The sequence below is a fragment of the Malania oleifera genome, chromosome 9, assembly GCF_029873635.1.
Source record: "Malania oleifera isolate guangnan ecotype guangnan chromosome 9, ASM2987363v1, whole genome shotgun sequence".
Classification (NCBI taxonomy): Eukaryota; Viridiplantae; Streptophyta; class Magnoliopsida; order Santalales; family Ximeniaceae; genus Malania; species Malania oleifera.
The window spans coordinates 17,534,207-17,552,358 of NC_080425.1; the positions used below are offsets into that span (position 1 = coordinate 17,534,207).

Here is an 18,152-nt window from a genome sequence, read left to right on the forward strand (position 1 = left end):
CACTTCCATTGTTTTCTTGAAAATACATACACATAATCGCGGTAACCATTCTATGAATAGGTACCAATATGGGAGTTGGTTGGCTAACCATCTCTAATATGGTTAGTCAATCGCCTTCCCTACCATCTCGATCTCTGATTTTCGAGGATATATTAGGATTTTTCTTTATGTATACACACACATATAATTCCTTTTCTTTAAATTTCTTATTCGGGGATCACCATTTCCTTTGTTGGCACCCAAGATAGAATCCTAATTCAATAATACCACAAGGGGTGGGCAAGTTTTGAATCAAAACCAAAAAAAAGAGAAAAAAAAAGTAAATTAAAAGATGGTTCATAGTTGTTAATTCAAATTACTCACATTTTTATTTTTTAATCAGCTATTTTCATCTTTAATTTTCGTATTTGGTTTGTTTTTGTATTATGTTTAAAAAAGAAGGAAGGAGGAAAAACATTCAAGGGCAGCACAGCAGGAATCATCGACGAGAGCCTTGTATTCGTTGACGAGGTAACAGTAGAGGTTTGTTAACGAATAATTACCGGGAGTAGGAAATTTCATACTTTTGGCATTGTCGACGAGCGCCTTGTATTCATCGACGAAAGTTGTTATTGAGCTCGTTGACGAAGCCCTGTGTTCGTCAACGAGAGGCGCCTAGGCTGCAACAATTTTTCTGACTTTTGAATTTTTGAACGTTGAGTGGTTGGACAAATGAGGGGAAACCTCCGAGAAACCTCTATATATGTCATCTGGACATATTTTGAGAGAATGAGTGATCATTAGAGAAGTGTATTGCGTACAATTTGATTTTTTTAGTGAAATTTTTGTGTCATTGCTTTTGTGGATGTAGGTTTTGTCAAACCACGTAAATCTTTGTGTTGATCTTGTTCTAGTTGTTTGTATTATTTACATTCACTTGTAATTTATTCCGTTGTGCATCTTCATTATATGATCCATATCACAACACAACTCAACACCCTGAAATTTACATTTTCTAAACAAATCAACATATACCAGTATAACATCTTCCAACACATTCCCCTTAGTTCAGAAATACCCAATAACTTATAAAATTTAAAATAACCAACTTACTCAAATTTTGGGATGGTGCCCAAATACTCTAATTCAAAATTATGATCCGACAGTATTGTAGAGAATCTTCTCAGGAGTAACACGGCAGCTTCCGATCATCAAATCGGCAAGAATCGAAGCTGGAATCCTAGAGAGAAGGTGGGAGAGATGAATTTTAGTGAGAGAGAGAGAGAGAGAGAGAGAGAGTTTTGCATGTAAATTTCTCGCTAAATCCCGAATTTGACACATTTGTAAAGTGCTACCTTGTCGACGAGACACATCACCTCGTCGACGAACTTCAGGCTCTGATATAATCTCTCTCGGTATTTTTTCCGTCGACGAACCACATGGTGCACGACAAACTTAGGAAGTTCGTCGACGAGACTAGAGGGTTCGTTGACGAATCCTACTTAATTCCCTTTTTGAATTTCCTTTTCGTTCCACCTATTTCCTTTCTCTCAATTATTAAATGACTATTATTTTCCGGGTAATTCGTCTAAAGTTCTTTTATTAAAAAGCTAACCTAGCCAAAAAATAAAAAAGGAGCCTAATAAATATCCTTGCTTAGCGCATGATATTTTTTATAATTCGTTTTTTCCCGCCAAATTTTCCCGCTTCTTCCTCCAAATCTGATCTCTCCGTAAGGATAAAAAGACTCCAAAGCCCTTCGTCTATTACTGCCTTCGTGTTTGCTGAAAACTTCTCACAGCCTCAATCACTGAAACTTCCCAAGCGCCGCCGCATAGCCCCCATGGTCGCGCCGTTAGGCCCGGGCAAATTCTACGGCAGCAGCCTCCCCAGGCCCCGCCTCTACGACGACGTCAAGCTCAACGACGAGCGCGTTGACCCTCCGCTGCCGGTCTTGGATCCCTTTCTTTCCTGGGCCAACCAAGCCCACTGGTCCATGGGCGGTCTCAGCTTCACGCGCCACCGCCTCCAAGGCCGCATCGAGGGTAACATCAAGAAGCTCCGCGCCCAGCGCGATGAGATCACCAAGAGTAGAACGCCTACCGCCGAGGATTCTGTCCCGCGCAAGAAGGCCGCGTCCGATCTGACTCCATCGGCCCCAGTGGCGGTGAAGAAGCGCCGGTTTATGGCTCTGATCGATGACGACGACGATGAGGTGGAAGACGGAGACGCAACGGCAGGTGGCGGTGGAAGCCGGGTTGGCGTGCGGCAGGGCGTGGCGAGGAAGCTTGAAGAACATTTCGATCAGGTGGCTACGGAAAGACAAGCAAAGAAAGGCAAGGAGAATCCCTTGAAGAAAGATGGGTCCGAGTCGGTGGCTTCGAGGACACGTAGCCGGGGATCTGTGAAGGAAGAAGAGAGTCTCAGTGCTCCTGTTTTGGAGGCAGAGTCGGTAAAGGAGGTGAGAAGATCGACACCTAAGAGCAAGAAATTGAAGAGTAAGAAGAAAAGTGAGAGTCCTTCTGGTGGAGTAATTAGGGTTTCTCCGCGGTCGTCGAAACGCAGGCTTCTTTGATAATGACTGTTGTTTCCTGCAACCTCTGAACTGTTTTTGTCTTGATGGAGCTTATTTGCTGAAAAACAGTAGGGTGGTGATTGTAATTTTCATTTTTCCCTTTTTTTTTCTTCATTTATGTTCTGCTAGTATCAGTACAGTTTCAGTCTTGGGTAGTATGTTGCTTTCAGCTGACCAAATTTCCATGTTTATTTAGGTAACAAGATCTGTTCATGTGGATGTAAGATTTCATTTTCAATTATGTTGGATGAGAAATTCAGGTTGATTCGATTTGCTGATTTTGATTACATCAAGGCATCAACAATTCAACTTGGGATATTGCTCCTATCTGATGTGCTATGTTCAGTACGATGTACTCACCCAAAACTAGTTGCGTTATACAATTACATATTATGAGCTTCCGTGACTTGATAGGTATTTTTCAGGGGTGTTATTGTTTTTCTTCCAACAAATCAGTGATAGTAGCTTTGCTAATCTGCCCATTTATGCCATGAGCTCGTGCAAATTCCCAAAGACTGTTTGTGAGAATCTAAAATAAACAAATGAGAGATACTTTAGTGGGGGCAGGCAGTAGAATGGAGAGACTTTAAAATATGGGAAAGTTTATGCAAACCAAATTCAATGGGAGGGCCAGGAATTAGAGATGAAAAATCTTGTTAACTGAGTTCTCCCAGTGAAGCAAATATGAAAACTTCTTGAGAAACCTGATTCCTTATGGGCAAGAACTTTTAAACCCTTGCACTTCAACAGTTTGTCCTTGCACTTCAAAAGTTTGTCCATGGGATGGGAAGTGCCCATTTTTGCGTCCTGGGTGTGGAAGGGTGTTCAACAGGGTATTAAAAGTTAAAACCATGCAGAGGGGATGTTTCTTTTTACAGCTCAGGAAGGGTGATTTTTGTATTTGGGAGGAGCCATGGAGCCATGGGTACCTGATTTGGAGGGAGGCATCCCTAGGCCTATACAACTGTTATCTCCTATTGGGAGAAACATTGAAGTCCAGGATCTGTGGGATCCTTTATCTTACAGATGGAATTTTGATTGCAATCAATCTCTTCTGCCAGAAGAAGGTAGTAAAGCTATTAAAAGGATTCCTATCCCCGTGTTTTCTAATATGATAAATGGATTTGGAAAGTTCTTCGAAGATGGAAAATCTTTTGTTAAATAAACTTGCAGGCTCATTTTGGGGATGCAGGGGAACTGCAATTCCTGAGAGCACACAGACGGAGAGGCAGCAAAATAGTCCTGAAGTTTGATATGGAAAATGAATTGTGTACCAAGGATAAAATTGTTCTTTTAGAAATTGGCTGAGAACATTTTTCCCACAGGAAATAACCTGATTATACAACGTTGAGAACCTTCATCACCTCTTCCTAAAACGCACACAAGTTCAAGCAATCTGGTTTGCTGCCCCTTTGCAAACTTTTGATGCTGTTACAGGCTTGTGGAAATTTTTGGATTTTGTTGTGGGGAATGATTGGAAATTAGAAAGATAAATTGAACTGACTAAAAACACTGCATGTTTCTGTTAGTGTGTCTGGAAATGAAATAACTTCGTGCCTAATCGAAGTAATGCTGTGGAACAGAAAAGATCCAGAAACAGATGGCTTCGTTGAATCAGGAAAGATGAAGAATTCCCTCTTCAAAGTCAAACATCCTATGCTGTGATGCAGCTTGGGCTGCCTCAGGGAAAGCAGAGGCAGGTATCATGCTTATGGGGGGCAGCTCTCGGCCTTTGGGACTGGTGGAGATCACAGGGGAAAGGAATTCAGCCTGCCGATCTGAAGCCTGGGCCATTCGGGAAGGCCTCAAAGAAGCAGTTAAGAGAAATTGGCAGGAAGTGCTACTACTCTCAGGTGCAAAAGCTGTGGCTTCTGATTTCTCCAAAGGGGATTGTTGATTGTTCTTCATGGGATTCAATTACTCTTTTAAAAGACATAAATGTTTTGAAAAACGCTTTTAAATCTCGTGTTTTTAAGTACATTTGCAGGGGTTTTAATGGGCTAGCACATTATGTTGCAAAGTGTGCTCAAGCAGCTATCAGAGACTTTAATCTTTGTCCTGTGGGCTGAGAAGCATTTATAAGCTTCGGCTTGCTCAATGGAAGTCCTTTCATTAAAAAGAAAGTGGTTGCTTTGCTTCTTTACCCTTCCTTCCTCTTTGACTATTGATGTTATTTTTAATAAATAAATTTATTCCTAGCTAAGTCGGTAAAATGGAGGAAAAGAAAAGGAAGAATTCAATATTCTGAAACTCTTGGCCTTTATTATTATTATTATTGGGATAAAAAGACACTGATTTCTCCCGAGGTTTACTAAAAAGAAATGGATCTTCCTTAATGTTTCAAAAATCCTTCATACCTCTCTCAAGGTTTCAAAAATTTTAGAAACCTAGAAGTTTATTAAAAAGACACAAATCTTTATATTTGGCAAAAAAACAAAGGGAATAAATATCCCAAAAAATTAAATGCCAAGAGAGGTCCATAAAAATTTTGAAACGCAAGTCCGTAGGATTAATATGTATAAACCACCTCTAAGATGCCATTATTTTAGAGCTTCCATCTCCTACCACAATTGCAGTTATCTTTGTTCAGCTTTTGCAGAGTTGGTTTTATGTACCATGCGTTTCTTTTTGCGTACTGAATGGTGGTTGGCTTGGTTATTTGGTTATTCAAAATTCATGTTCAACTGTAAATCCATGTATGAGGTCCATGTTCAAATTTATTTTGTTTTGACAGAGCTAGAAAGGATGGATGAAGCCTTATAAATTAAATTTTAATTCTAATTTGTGAAATTCTTATTCTTGTATGTTGCATTCTCAAGTATTGAAACCAAATAAAAATGATTGATGATTCAATAATTGTATTGGCATTGCATATTTCCCGAGTAACTGAAGGTGTTCATCCTACTGCTCGAGAGTTCTTTCTTTGTTTTTTTCTTTTTTTCTTTTAATTGTAATGTTGTCATAATTCTTTTGACTTGACATGAATCATTTTGTCTATTTAATTTGTTAAGATGCGAAGAAAATGAAGGTTTTCCACCCCTTTGCCCGATCCAAGAGCATTTATAACCTAAAATAATTGGTTCCTGTTAATTTTCCTGTCATACATTAATCTAAACAGCTGGTAATCAATCACAACATTCACTACAAACCTCCAAAAGTTGCACAGATGCTTCCACAGAAGATGCAGTAAGTAGCAATGACACTGTTTCCGTACATTGAATGGACATATCATATATGTTTAAAAGTTTAATCAAATTAAGCCATTGATCCAGTCGCATGAGATGATATTTAACCTCTTAGCTTCATACAACAGGAAACAACGATGTTCATGACATGACTCATGCAAATAATCTTTGCTTTGGTGGTATAAACTTAATAATCCGGAAAGCAAATGCTAACTGATGACCCATACAATAGTGGTGTGCATCTCAGAAAACGCAACTGGTGTCGCCTCACTCGAAACAGTTTACATATCTCCATAAATATCTACACAGGAAATGATAGGGTCAATGATAGCCAAGGGGGGCTGGTGCCTCTTTCAACTTCTTTCCCTGGAAGTGAATATCCTGCAAGAAAAAAGCTTCATCATTATTCCAGAAATTCGAAGAGAGTATAAAAGGAAGTTGATGACCATTTTTTATTCCTAGCAATACATTTATTAGGCTAGTTAATGTGGCCAATCCAGTACATGGTCTAAACAAGTCTTAAGGTTTCCAATGTGTCAATTACACAACTTGAATGTTTACTCATAAGATAAATCTGTACCACGAATGATAGTCAATACAGAAGGAAGATGTAAAAGACTTGAATAATGTCATTTTGAAATTCCTACTTCATTCTATGAGCTAAACTTTGATGCGTGCAATAATTTGAATTATTTCAGCTACCCCACTCCCACCCCTGCGCGCGCGCCCCCCCGGGGGGGGGGGGGTGTGCTACGTTGACATTGCCCCATTAATTTAAGAAAATAGCAATTTCAGTTTGTGCTATGCCAATAGAATTAGGGATAATGTTGAAAGAACAGGAAAGAAATAACATAATGGGTTTGTCTATATGACCCCACCAAAAAAAAAAAAGAGGTTTTTTTGTTTTTGCTTTTGTAGGTGGAAGAGAGGGAAGGAAAATTCAAGCAGCTAATACATTAGACAGAATAGGAGTGGTTCTTACAGACGCAAAATGATTGACATCTCGATGGTGCGCTTCATCAGCACGAATAACAGTTATAACATCCTTCAGTTTAGCATCCTTGGGCAGTCTCCAATAGTCAATTGCAATAGCAGGAGCCTCAACATTTTCAATTGCACCACTATTAATATCCTTCAAATACTCTGTGTATGAATGTATAGCCTCCTCCTCCAGGTAGCCAACTATTCTATGCGCCAGTTTTGGTGAGAGTAAATAAAGCACAAAAAAGGCATTAAAGAAGACTCCTTGCACAGTGAGAACCAGCATCCTTTCGTACCACTTGGGCTTGACAAGTTCCACCATGGTCATCAGGTGCATCCTCTCATTTTCTGCTTCTTCCAGCAAGGCTTTAATCCAACCACCACTATGTTCAAACTTGCGGAGAGATTTTAGGTGAAGCAACATCCCTCCCACCATGCCAGGAACAGCTGCCACTGTTTCAAGCATCATTGCACGACAACCATACCGTCTCTGCAACGTAATTTCCAGAAATCAATATCAAGCACAAGAATCAAATACAGAGGTTGTATGGTCAATAGCAGCTGCCACCTGCAGAATGAAGTTAAATTGATGGTTTTAAAGCTAATTAAATTTCTTTCAAAGAATACAGGAACACTAAAAGAACTGCAAGAACCATCCTGCACATAGGAAGCTTTGCCAAGAGACTTTTTTCTTTTTTTTCCAAGAAACAAAACAGGAAACAAACAAGTAACAACAATAATGTAATAATGAAGGACGAGATCCTGCAAGCTCAATGAAGAAGGGAAAAAAAACATGGACCTAAACCAACAAACTATTGAGGAAAGCTGGTCTCTTTAGCTTTCCTAACAACAATATGCAGCTCTAACCCACATTTAATGCATCCTAATTTTCCTCTAGTTTCCTCAATACAAACCAACCAGATTTCAGGGATCAACTCCTGATTGCTCTCTGTACAAACTCATTACATTCAATTCCACCAGGTTTAAAAGGTCCATGAATACATCCCAAACACCACATGTCCATGGCTAGTTCTGAGCCCCAACTCGGTAACATCATTCAAAACAAAAAGAACCATCAGTTCCTTCCAAATGCCCAAGAATGCCTCCAATGCCCGATTGTCCCAGATTACCAAAAGAGCAACTTCCAAAATTTTACTCTGCCATCCAATGTTGCGGGCACCACAAAGCAGCAGTTTCTATTAAGCTGAAGAACGGCAGAGAGGACTCCACATTGATTAAAATAATATTTAAGAGCACAACCTTTGATCTATAAAGTTCCTACTTCCTAGTGACCTTTTCATTCATCAATTCTCCACCCCTCCCAATCTTCAGGATTTGTAGCAGCCAATTTAACTACAAAACAATACATTTGCATCTGACCTCCTTGTACTCGAAAGGAACCAAATGCATAATTCAATCCATAAAATTCAACAAATGATGTCTCCCTTCTCCACAAATGATGACAGAGAGAAATTGGTGGGCAATAAAAATTAGATCTACACCGACCAAAAGAGTAAGCTCAAATAACATGCCACATCTGTAAGTTTCCCTCCAATACAATAAATTACTCATAAGATTCTACATACTTCAAAAAGAAAGTTAATAAATAAATAAAACATATATTGGAATTGCAATATTTTATGCACCTCCAAAAAATAAGGCTGCAATCAGAACAGTCCAAAACAAGGAGATAACTTCCCATTCAAACCCCAACCACCCCCCATTCCCAACCCTTGCCTCCTAAAATTTCCCATGATGGGGCGCCAATGGTTGGGGAGTTTGAAATCCTTTTCAGATGATGTGAGATTACGGTCACACCAAGTCCTGCAAGATGCCATTAATGTCCAAGGGTTTAATACAAAAAATAACCAAAAATGATGAGCTACCATGGACAAAGTTTAATAGGCGCCTTGCCTTACATGCAGTGTATGTTCGTGTGTGTGCATAATCTACTCTTTTTTCCCCTTCTCTCAACCCGTCAAAAATACTGGTGCTCCTTATTTATGTTAACTACTTATATGCACATGGTTAGGCAAACACATATAAAAATTGTTTAGCTGGGGCTCATGGCCATGCACTTGAAGTTTGTGAGAGATAGGATGGTTTCATGTGGAGGGCAAAAGACCTGAACCCTTTACTCCTAGGTGACAAAAGGCCTAGTGCTGCACAATGTCCAGACATTGTTGTATCAGAGTATTTTGGGGTTTTTTGTGGCGTTACTTATATTTGTAGCCCAAGGGCCAGTGAAGCCCAATGTCCAGATATTGTTGTATCAGAGTATTTTGAGGTTTCCACATAAAATTGCTCCCTATGTATGTGTGCATGCACACATAAAACTCCAGTATGTAATTGCTTTTTGAAAAATTTGACCACATAAATAAAATTTCTTTCACAATTTTTAGCCCAGGACCTTTTTTACGATCCCTAAACTGAAATTTTCTGTTATATTTAAACAGAAGAAATTTGGATTAAATGAGTAAATAAACATATATAAATATATATATATATGACTGGATATATTTTTTTGGTAATTCATTTTCGCCCCCTTTAAGCATAAAATCCTGTCTTCATGCCCCTGCACTGCCAAAAAAAATTTGAATGGCACGGTAAAAGGGTGTCGTGGCTGGTGTTGACTCTTACTAGTAAATGCGTAAAATTACCACTTTGCCCTAGATTGTTGACTTGATTAGTGTCAAATTCGCATGTACAAATTAGTTAAATTAAAATATTAATTATATCATGTTTGCATTCTGTCGGATTTCTAGGGAATAAATTAGGAAATTATATTTTTTAAAATCTGAAATTACTATTTCAGTTTCTAGTAGTTTCAGTTTCCTATTTTCTAGCCTAGAGATCTGCTGATTTGAATTGCTGATTTTGTGGTGATTTGATTTGCTGATTTTGTGGCCTTCCTCTACTATTTATCATGTAATTGTCTCTCTTGAAATTCAATAAGAATAGTTATTCTTCTTCTAAAAAATCCTTCATGGTATCAGAGCCTCGTGCTCTTTTCTTTTGATGATGTCGTATAAGTCGGCGATGACAGGCGCCCAAAAAAATCCTACCAGCTCTGCTGATTACCATTCCCAAAATTCGGCCCTTTATCTCACGGTTACAAAACTCAATGGGTGTAAGAAACCATGGTGCGAGCATTGCAAAAAACCGTTACATACGAAGGAGACGTGTTGGAAGCTTCATGGTATCAAACACCACAGCGTTGGTACTATTTGACATTGTCTACTTGCGACAAAGGACAACTGGAAAGAAAGGGTCTTCCAATCCTTTACATTGTCTAGAATCCGCAAACCCTCTAGGTAATGTCCCCACTGAGCTTTTACCTCATGTTCAGTCCATTTCATCTTCGAGTTCCAAGTCCTCTAGTTCTAAACCCAAGTCTGGTTCCAATCCCGAGTTCGATGATTTTGAACTTCCCATTGCTATCCGAGGTGTGAGGTCTTGCACCCAACATCCATTGTCCAATTATGTGTCATAAGAAAATCTCTCACCTATTTTTCATGCTTTTACCTCACAATTGTCTTGTACAGAGACTCCTAATACTGTGCAGGATGCTCTGAAAGTTCCTGAGTGGAAGGAGGCTGTCTTGGAGGAGATGAAAGCTCTTGAAAAAAATGGCACGTGGGAATTAGTTGATCTACCAAGAGGAAAGACAATTGTAGGGTGCAAATGGGTGTTTACAGTCAAGTATAAATTTGATGGTTCTCTAGAACAGTACAAAGCTCGATTGGTCGCCAAGGGATTCACTTAGACCTATGGCATTGATTACTTGGAAACATTCGCCCCAAACGCAAAGCTAAACTCTGTAAGAGTTCTTTTGTCACTTGCAGCTAATCATGACCGGCCTCTACAACAATGGGACGTAAAAAATGCATTTCTTAATTGAGACTTGGAGGAAGTGTGCATGGATGCACCTCCAAGATTTGGTAAAAAGTTTGGCACAAATGTGTGTAAACTAAAGTCGTCCTTATATGGGTTAAAACAGTCACCAAGAGCCTGGTTAGAAATTCACTCAGTTTGTTAAAAGTCAAGGGTATACTCAAGGGCAAGGTGATCATACGATGTTTATAAGACATTCACAGGATGGGAAGATAGCGATACTGATTGTGTATGTAGACGATATAATTCTCACTGGAGATGATGTACTTGAGATGAATCGATTGAAGACTTCCCTCTCATCAACATTTGAGATCAAGGACCTAGGATCTCTGATGTATTTCCTTGAAATGGAGGTTGCTCGGTCAAAGAAAGGGATCGTTGTCTCCCAACGGAAGTATGTCCTTGACCTCCTTAAGGAGACTGGGATGAGTGGTTGTAGGCCAGCAGACACTCCAATAGATCCCAATTAGAAACTTGGAGATGACAAGGAAGGTGATCCAGTGAATACAACTCGATATCAAAAATTGGTGGGAAAGTTAATTTAATTATCACATACACGACCCGATATTGCGTTTGCTGTGAGTTTGGTAAGCCAGTTTATGCATTCACTCTACGAGAAACATCTTGAAGCGGTTTATCGGATTCTCAGATACTTGAAGAGTACACCAGACAAGGGTTTACTCTTCCAGAAGACCACACAGTAGAACATGGAAGCATACACTGATGCAAATTGGGCAGGCTTAGTTATTGACAGGAGATCCACGTTAGGACACTGTACTTATGTCTGGGGAAATATGGTCACATGGCGAAGAGAATTATTGAAGAGCTGCGGATGCCAGTGAACATGCCAATGAAGTTGTATTGTGACAACAAAGCTGCCATAAGTATTGCTCAAAATCTAGTACAACATGACTGTAGGAAGCATGTAGAGATTGACAGACACTTCATAAAAGAGAAGATTGATAGTGGATCTATTTGCATGCCTTTTGTTCCTACTACTCAACAAATAGCCGATATCTTAACCAAAGGACCTTTCAGGTCTAGTTTTGAACTCTTTGTAAGCAAGTTGGGCATGATATATATCTATGCTCCAACTTGAGAGAGGGGGGGGGGGGGTGTCGGATTTCTAGGGAATAAATTAGGAAATTATATTTTTTAAAATCTAAAATTACTATTTCAATTTCTAGTAGTTTCAATTTCCTGTTTTCTAGCCTAGAGATCTGTTGATTTGAATTGCTGCTTTTGTGGTGATTTGATATGTTGATTTTGTGGCCTTCCTAATTTGGTGGCCTTCCTTTACTATTTATCTTGTAATCGTGTCTCTTGAAATTCAATAAGAATGGTTATTCTTCTTCTAAAAAATCCTTCACGTTCTTTTAGGAGGTCAATATCAATGGCGTGTGTCAAGATTGGCCATAGAGCCACAAGGCAGGGACTACCAATTCTAGTCTTGGGATGTTCTAGGAAGTTGGCTTGGCAGACTCGAGTTAGGGTTCGCTAAAGGAGTTCCAACCCCTTAACCTTTTAAGTTGCTCAAGCGTCTTGTGTCATTTGTGACACGTGTTCCCTTTATTCTTTCTCATCTTAACCACATGCCATTATTGGATTTGCTAAAAAAATCTAACTTCTTTACTGAATGAGATATGACATGTTAATCTATCGTTGGAAGATGACACCTTGCATCATTTTGCATCTCTAAAAAATACCCTTGATTTTTCCTCAAGAGGGATATTTTCCCTCTCTCTCTCTCTCTCTCTCTCTCTCTCTCTCTCTCTCTCTGCATCATTTTGCATCTCTATAAATACCTTAATTTTTCCTCAAGGGGGGATCTTTTTGACACTTGAACCATAAAGCTCTCTCTCTCTCTCTCTCTCTCTCTCTCTCTCTCTCCACTTTGTATTCCTAGTAGTTTTGGAATCCCTTCAGCCATTAGAATACCTTCAAATGCGACAATCCATGCTTGAGCTTCTTGCGAATTGCCTGGCTTCTAGAACATCCATTACTTGTGTACAATAAAGCTCTCCTCCCTTCTCAAGAACCCCCTCGACATTTTGGCAACTATGCTAGGTGTCACGGTCCGACAATTTTCACACCCTTGTGAAGGGCCGTGCGGCACTAGCTAAAGCACTCTTGTTTAACTAGCCAGCCTATCGTTTACCAACATTCATCCATGAAACACTTTCATTAGCATTCAATCAAATGGCAGCAGAAACAATAATCAATTCATGAAAGCCGTGGCAAGCAAGCAGTAAACATTGAAGCAAACGTAATTCATTAACAACACCTCCGTTGACATCGAGTATTTAGCGAGGGAGGCAAGTAGGCTAAACACGTTGACAATAGCTAGTGAGTTTTACAATGACTGATGAACACTCACGCTCCCCTAAAGAGGTTTTTATGTATTATCATCCTGACACTAGGAAACATCAAAGTGACCGAGGAGTAATACTGCCTTATTTGGCATACAAAGACACTACTAGCAGAAAATAACCCTACACTAGTATTTACATGATGGAAACCCATCCCAAGCACACGAGATAAGCGGTCACAGGCAAGCATAATGCCCTGAACAAACTTAGCTCGTGACATTCTCCCCCACTTATGCAGTCGACGTTCTCATAGACTTTGGCACTAGGTACACTTTAACTTTTTCCACGAACAGCTTCAAATCTTCCGTAGAAATCCAGCTGATTTCTTTGTCATCAAGGCACTTCCACTTTCACTAGGAACACTTCTGCCGCTTCTTCCTTGAGGGTATGAACTTTCTGTCTGCAAAGATCTCTTCAACGTCATGTCTGTTAGGTTGCACTGTCTTCAACTTTACTCTGTTGGACTGACTTCTGCTCAGGTCATTGGTGTCGGCGTTGAATGGTTTGAGGCAGTTGACATGAAACTGCGGTCTTCTCCCCTGATTTGCCACTTCTTCATCTGCTTAGAAGCTTTCTCCAGATTGGCTCGGGCAAACTCTATATTCTGTTTCCATTCTCTGGTGAAGATGTACGCCCTGGGACTCTTTCGTCTGTACAGCTCGCCCATTGTGTGAGGTAACAGTGGCAGCTGGCCTGTAACAAGCTCAAAAGGGCTCTTGTTGGTTGTTGAGCTCCTTTGGGCTTTGCCATAGAACGGAGCCACATCAAGTAGTTGGACGCCATTCTTTTGGTTGTCGTTGACAAAATGGCACAAGTACTCTTTCAGTAGCCCTCTGAATCTCTTCATCTGTCCGTTTGTCTGTCGGTGATAACTCGAAGAGAAGTCAAGATGTGAACTGAATATCCTGAAAAACTCTGTCAAGAAGTTGTCAGTGGACATTAAATCTCGGTCACAAATAATAACTTGGGGAATACCCCAATGTTTCACAACAGTCACAAGGAACAATTGTGTCGTCTCCTCTGCCGAACAGTGCTTTGGTGCGGCCCTGAAAGTATCATACTTCTTCCGCTCCCCTTTATCTTGTTGGCAAGTGAGACAAGTTTTGGTATGATCAACCACATCATCCTGCGTGTGCGGCCAATAATACCTCCCCAGTAGTCCTATCATTGGAGTCATTCTCCGCGAATACCCCTCAACGAACTTCCTACAGTATCTAGTAAGGCCAAGAAAGGAACGCAACTCCTTCACTGTCGTGGGGATCTTCCGTTCTTGAATCATCCTTATTTTCTCCATACCCCTCCGGATACGACCTTGTTCAACCACTTGACCAAGGAATTTGTGGCTCCATTGAGCGGAAGAGAACTTCCCTTTTTTCACAGACAGATTGTTTCCCCTCAGCCCGTCGAACACCTTCTGTAGATGCTCTTCATGTTTCCTCTGAAACGACACCGATGCTCCCAAGGGTGCTTTGGAAGGGCGAACACATCCCGCTTCTAATTCATCAAGTTGTTTCCCCAACTCTACTATCTCAAGAGGCGCCATCTCACATGGCTCTTTAGCAGGTGGTTTCACTCCTGATAACAACTCGATCTCATGCTCCACAGTCTGTCATGAAGGCAAATTGCGGCAACACCTCCTTATCCTCATCCAACACCGCTTGGATGGTCGTAGGCTCCAGCTCTCGGCCTACTTCTTTGTTTACCACCACCGTGGCTAGACATGTCTGCTCACCCTGACCCAATCCCTCATTGAGTTGTATGGCTGAAAGGGACTTCCCGTCGTCTCCTTTCGTTGCAACGACTTGCACCATGCACAAGTGATCTCCCATCAGACACAGGAAACCAGCCGAAGGCATCAGCACTGCCCTCGTCCCCCTTAAGAATTCCATTCCTAGAATGGTTGGAAAGTCATCTAATGGCACTGCTGTGAAATTCGCATGACCTTCCCACTGTCCAAGCTTCACAGTCACTTGCTTGGCTACTCCCAGAGTAGGCTGGGTTACAGAGTTAATTGCTTTCATGCGTCCTGTATCCTTCTCTAAGGATAAGTTGAGTCTCCATGCCTCCAACTGCGAAACAAAATTGTCAGTAGCCCCCGTATCCACCATAGCGTGGGTACTCTTCCCATTTATCCTCAAGTTCACAAACATGAACCCTTTTGCTCGTGTAACTTTCGGTGTTTTTGCCTACTTTTCCAATGCGCTCACTAGCCACAATGAACCCACCCTCGGGGCATTTTCCTCTTTCTCCTCGGGTACTCTTCCCATTTATCCTCTTATCCTCAAGTCCACAAACATTAACCCTTTTGCTCGTGTAACTTTCGATGTTTTTGCTTGCTTTTCCAATGTGCTCACCAGCCGCAATGAACCCACCCTCGGGGCATTTTCCTCTTTCTCCTCACTTTCCACCCCTTTTCCTGAAGTAGAAGCATGTAAGGCATTGAGTAATCCCTTGTGTTGACACTCACTCACTCTGTGAGATCCACCACACAAGTAACACGAAATTTTACTCTTCCCCTTTCCATTGGGTGCGTTGAACCCTTGAGACAACGAAGCTTCCTTCGAGGTTGATGATTTAGAGTCGGCTCCCTCACTCTTGGGTTTGCCTTTCTTGAAAGACTTTCCACCGTTTCCCTCTCCGCCAAACTGTTTGGATGAGGGGGTATCATCACCAGCGTAGTCAGTCAAGTGTTCTGCAGCAGCTTGTGCAGTTGACAAGTCTTGAACCTTTTGCCTATGAAGTTCAGCTCTTGCTCATGGTTTCATCCCCTCAAGAAAATAGAACAACTTGTCCTTCTCTGACATATCTCGAATATCCAACATTAAAGCAGAAAATTGTTTCACATATTCCCTAATCGACCCCGTATGCTTGAGATCTCTCAGTTTTCTCCTTACATTATACTCAACATTCTCGGGAAAGAATTGGGCCTTGAGCTCTCTCTTCAAGTCTGCCCAACTATCAATTACACAGCTTCCATTTTCAATTTCTCTGTACTTGGTACGCCACCATAGTTTGGCATCACCAACCAATTACATGGTCACAGTATTCACCTTTGCCTGTTCTTAGGCCATCCTCACAGCGCGGAAGTACTACTCCACATCAAACAAGAAGTTCTCTGACTCCTTGGCATCACGGGCACCCCCATACGTCCTGGGTTCTGGTACCTTGGTCTTGCTAACTCCCGGGGTGTTGGAGTTCCCCATAGCAAGAATCATCAAATTCACCTTTGCATCCAGATCAGCCATCCGCGACTGCAAAGTTTCCACTATATGGCGAAAGTCCTCTATAACATGTCGCCTATCAAACCTATTTGATGTTTTTGTGATCCCATCACTTCATCAACAAGTTCTCTCATCTGGGCCACCTCCGCGGCCACAACGTTGGTTGTTGCCTCAACATGTGCTTCCAGCACGCTGATCCTCTCAGCATTGTTTGGTGCCATGGTCACTTACCAAAGCTTTCCAAATCCAACAACGAAGGGAATCGAATTCACGTAGCAACTCAACCTTGGGCTCTGATACCAAGTGTCATGAACTTAGCTCTGATACCAAGTGCCACGGTTCGACTATTTTCACAACCTTGTGAAGGGCCGTGCGGCGCTAGCTAAAGCACTCTTGTTTAACTAGCCAACCTATCGTTTACCAACATTCATCCACAAAACACTTTCATTAGCATTCAATCAAATGGCAGCGGAAACAGTAATCAATTCATGAAAGACGTGGCAAGCAAGCAGTAAACATTGAAGCAAACGTAATTCATTAACAACACCTCCGTTGACATCGAGTGTTTAGTGAGGGAGGCAAGTAGGCTAAACACGTTGACAATAGCTAGAGAGTTTTACAATGACTGATGAACACTCACCCTCTTCTAAAGAGGTTTTTATGTAATTATCATCCTGGCACTAGGAAACATCAAAGTGACCGAGGAGTTATATTGCCTTATTTGACATACAAAGACACTACTAGCAGAAAATAACCCTACACTAGTATTTACATGATGGAAACCCATCCCAAGCACATGAGATAAGCGGTCATAGGCATGCATAATGCCCTGAACAAGCTTAGGTCGTGACACTAGGGAAAGTTTGAATGTGCAGAATTATAGCTAGATGAAAGGTAAGCACTCAACCAAAAGCTTCTAATACACAACCCACTCAAGACATTGAGAAAGGGGCAAATTCAATGATCATCCTATTGAGCCTAAAGAATCCCTAGACTCACTGCTTACATGATTCAAATGATGAAGATGTTTCAAACCTCTCAAAAAAAGGTGTTTGGTGTTCTTCATAAGAAAGCTAGAATGCTTGATCAAGTAGTAGCTAATATCAATCAATTGACTCCTACATCCACTTCTCCGAGTAGGTATAATGACTCAACTAATCCTCCTAGTTTTGGGGAACATGATAAAGACACGCCACCAACTTGAAGGAATCCTTCTACCTCAAACCCAGCAGTGGTTGCCCAAACACCACCTCTTAAGGGAACAACCCCTTTTATAACTCCTACAACTACTACACCTCTTCCATAAGTTCAGCAAAGAGGATCCACTTCACTTGCACCACCAAACTTCAATCCTTCTCCTTTAACATCCATCCTATCCAATTTTGGAGAATAATCAAAAGAATCTCTTGTCACGGGGATGAACTTTAGTCTTCCTTACACATGTCAAATTATCTCCAAGCCCTATCCCAAGGACTGCGCCAGTCCCAAAATCAAACTCTTCAACAACAAGTCTAGTAATGCCAAGGAGCACTAGATGAAGTTTGAGGAGATGATGTAGCATCTGTGAATTGAATGATGACCTTGAGTTAAAGGAATTCCCAAATCCTTGACTAAAAAGGCATACATGTGGTATATTAATCTCAAACCAGGGTTGGTGGCAATCTGGGTTCAAATGTACATTCTTTTTTGTGAAAAATTATTTTCCAACCAAGAGAAGCTGACTTTGGTGGACCTTGGGAGGAAGCATCCAAAGCCCAAAGAAAATTTGATGGACTATATGGAACACTTTCAAAAGCATGTTAGACATCCAAGATAATATTCAGAAACGAGAGCTCGTGAAAGTCTGCATCTAGGGGATGTTCATCGAATATAGGGTGCACTTGGAGAATTTGGCATTGCCATCCTTTGCCACCCTAGTGAAAGCTTTTTGAAGGACTAATAGCTCCAT

At 40.9% G+C, this 18,152-nt stretch overlaps 2 protein-coding genes across 2 annotated transcripts in view; one reads left to right on the forward strand and one right to left on the reverse strand.

Moving 5' to 3' along the window:
• Positions 1-1,749: 1,749 nt before the first annotated feature.
• Positions 1,750-2,832, forward strand: LOC131163810 (uncharacterized). The gene has a single exon (XM_058120581.1). It carries the CDS (start codon positions 1,823-1,825, stop codon positions 2,552-2,554), a length of 732 nt encoding a protein of 243 aa, XP_057976564.1. The 5' UTR covers positions 1,750-1,822; the 3' UTR covers positions 2,555-2,832.
• Positions 2,833-5,700: 2,868 nt separating this feature from the next.
• Positions 5,701-18,152, reverse strand: part of LOC131163812 (ubiquinol oxidase, mitochondrial-like) — a 50,205-nt gene continuing 37,753 nt past the window's right edge. The window contains exons 3-4 of the mRNA XM_058120582.1: positions 6,722-7,210; positions 5,701-6,120 (exon numbers count right to left, since the gene is read on the reverse strand). Of these exons, the coding sequence (XP_057976565.1) occupies positions 6,061-6,120; positions 6,722-7,210 (549 nt within the window). The 3' untranslated portion in view covers positions 5,701-6,060. The remainder of the gene's footprint in view (positions 6,121-6,721; positions 7,211-18,152) is intronic.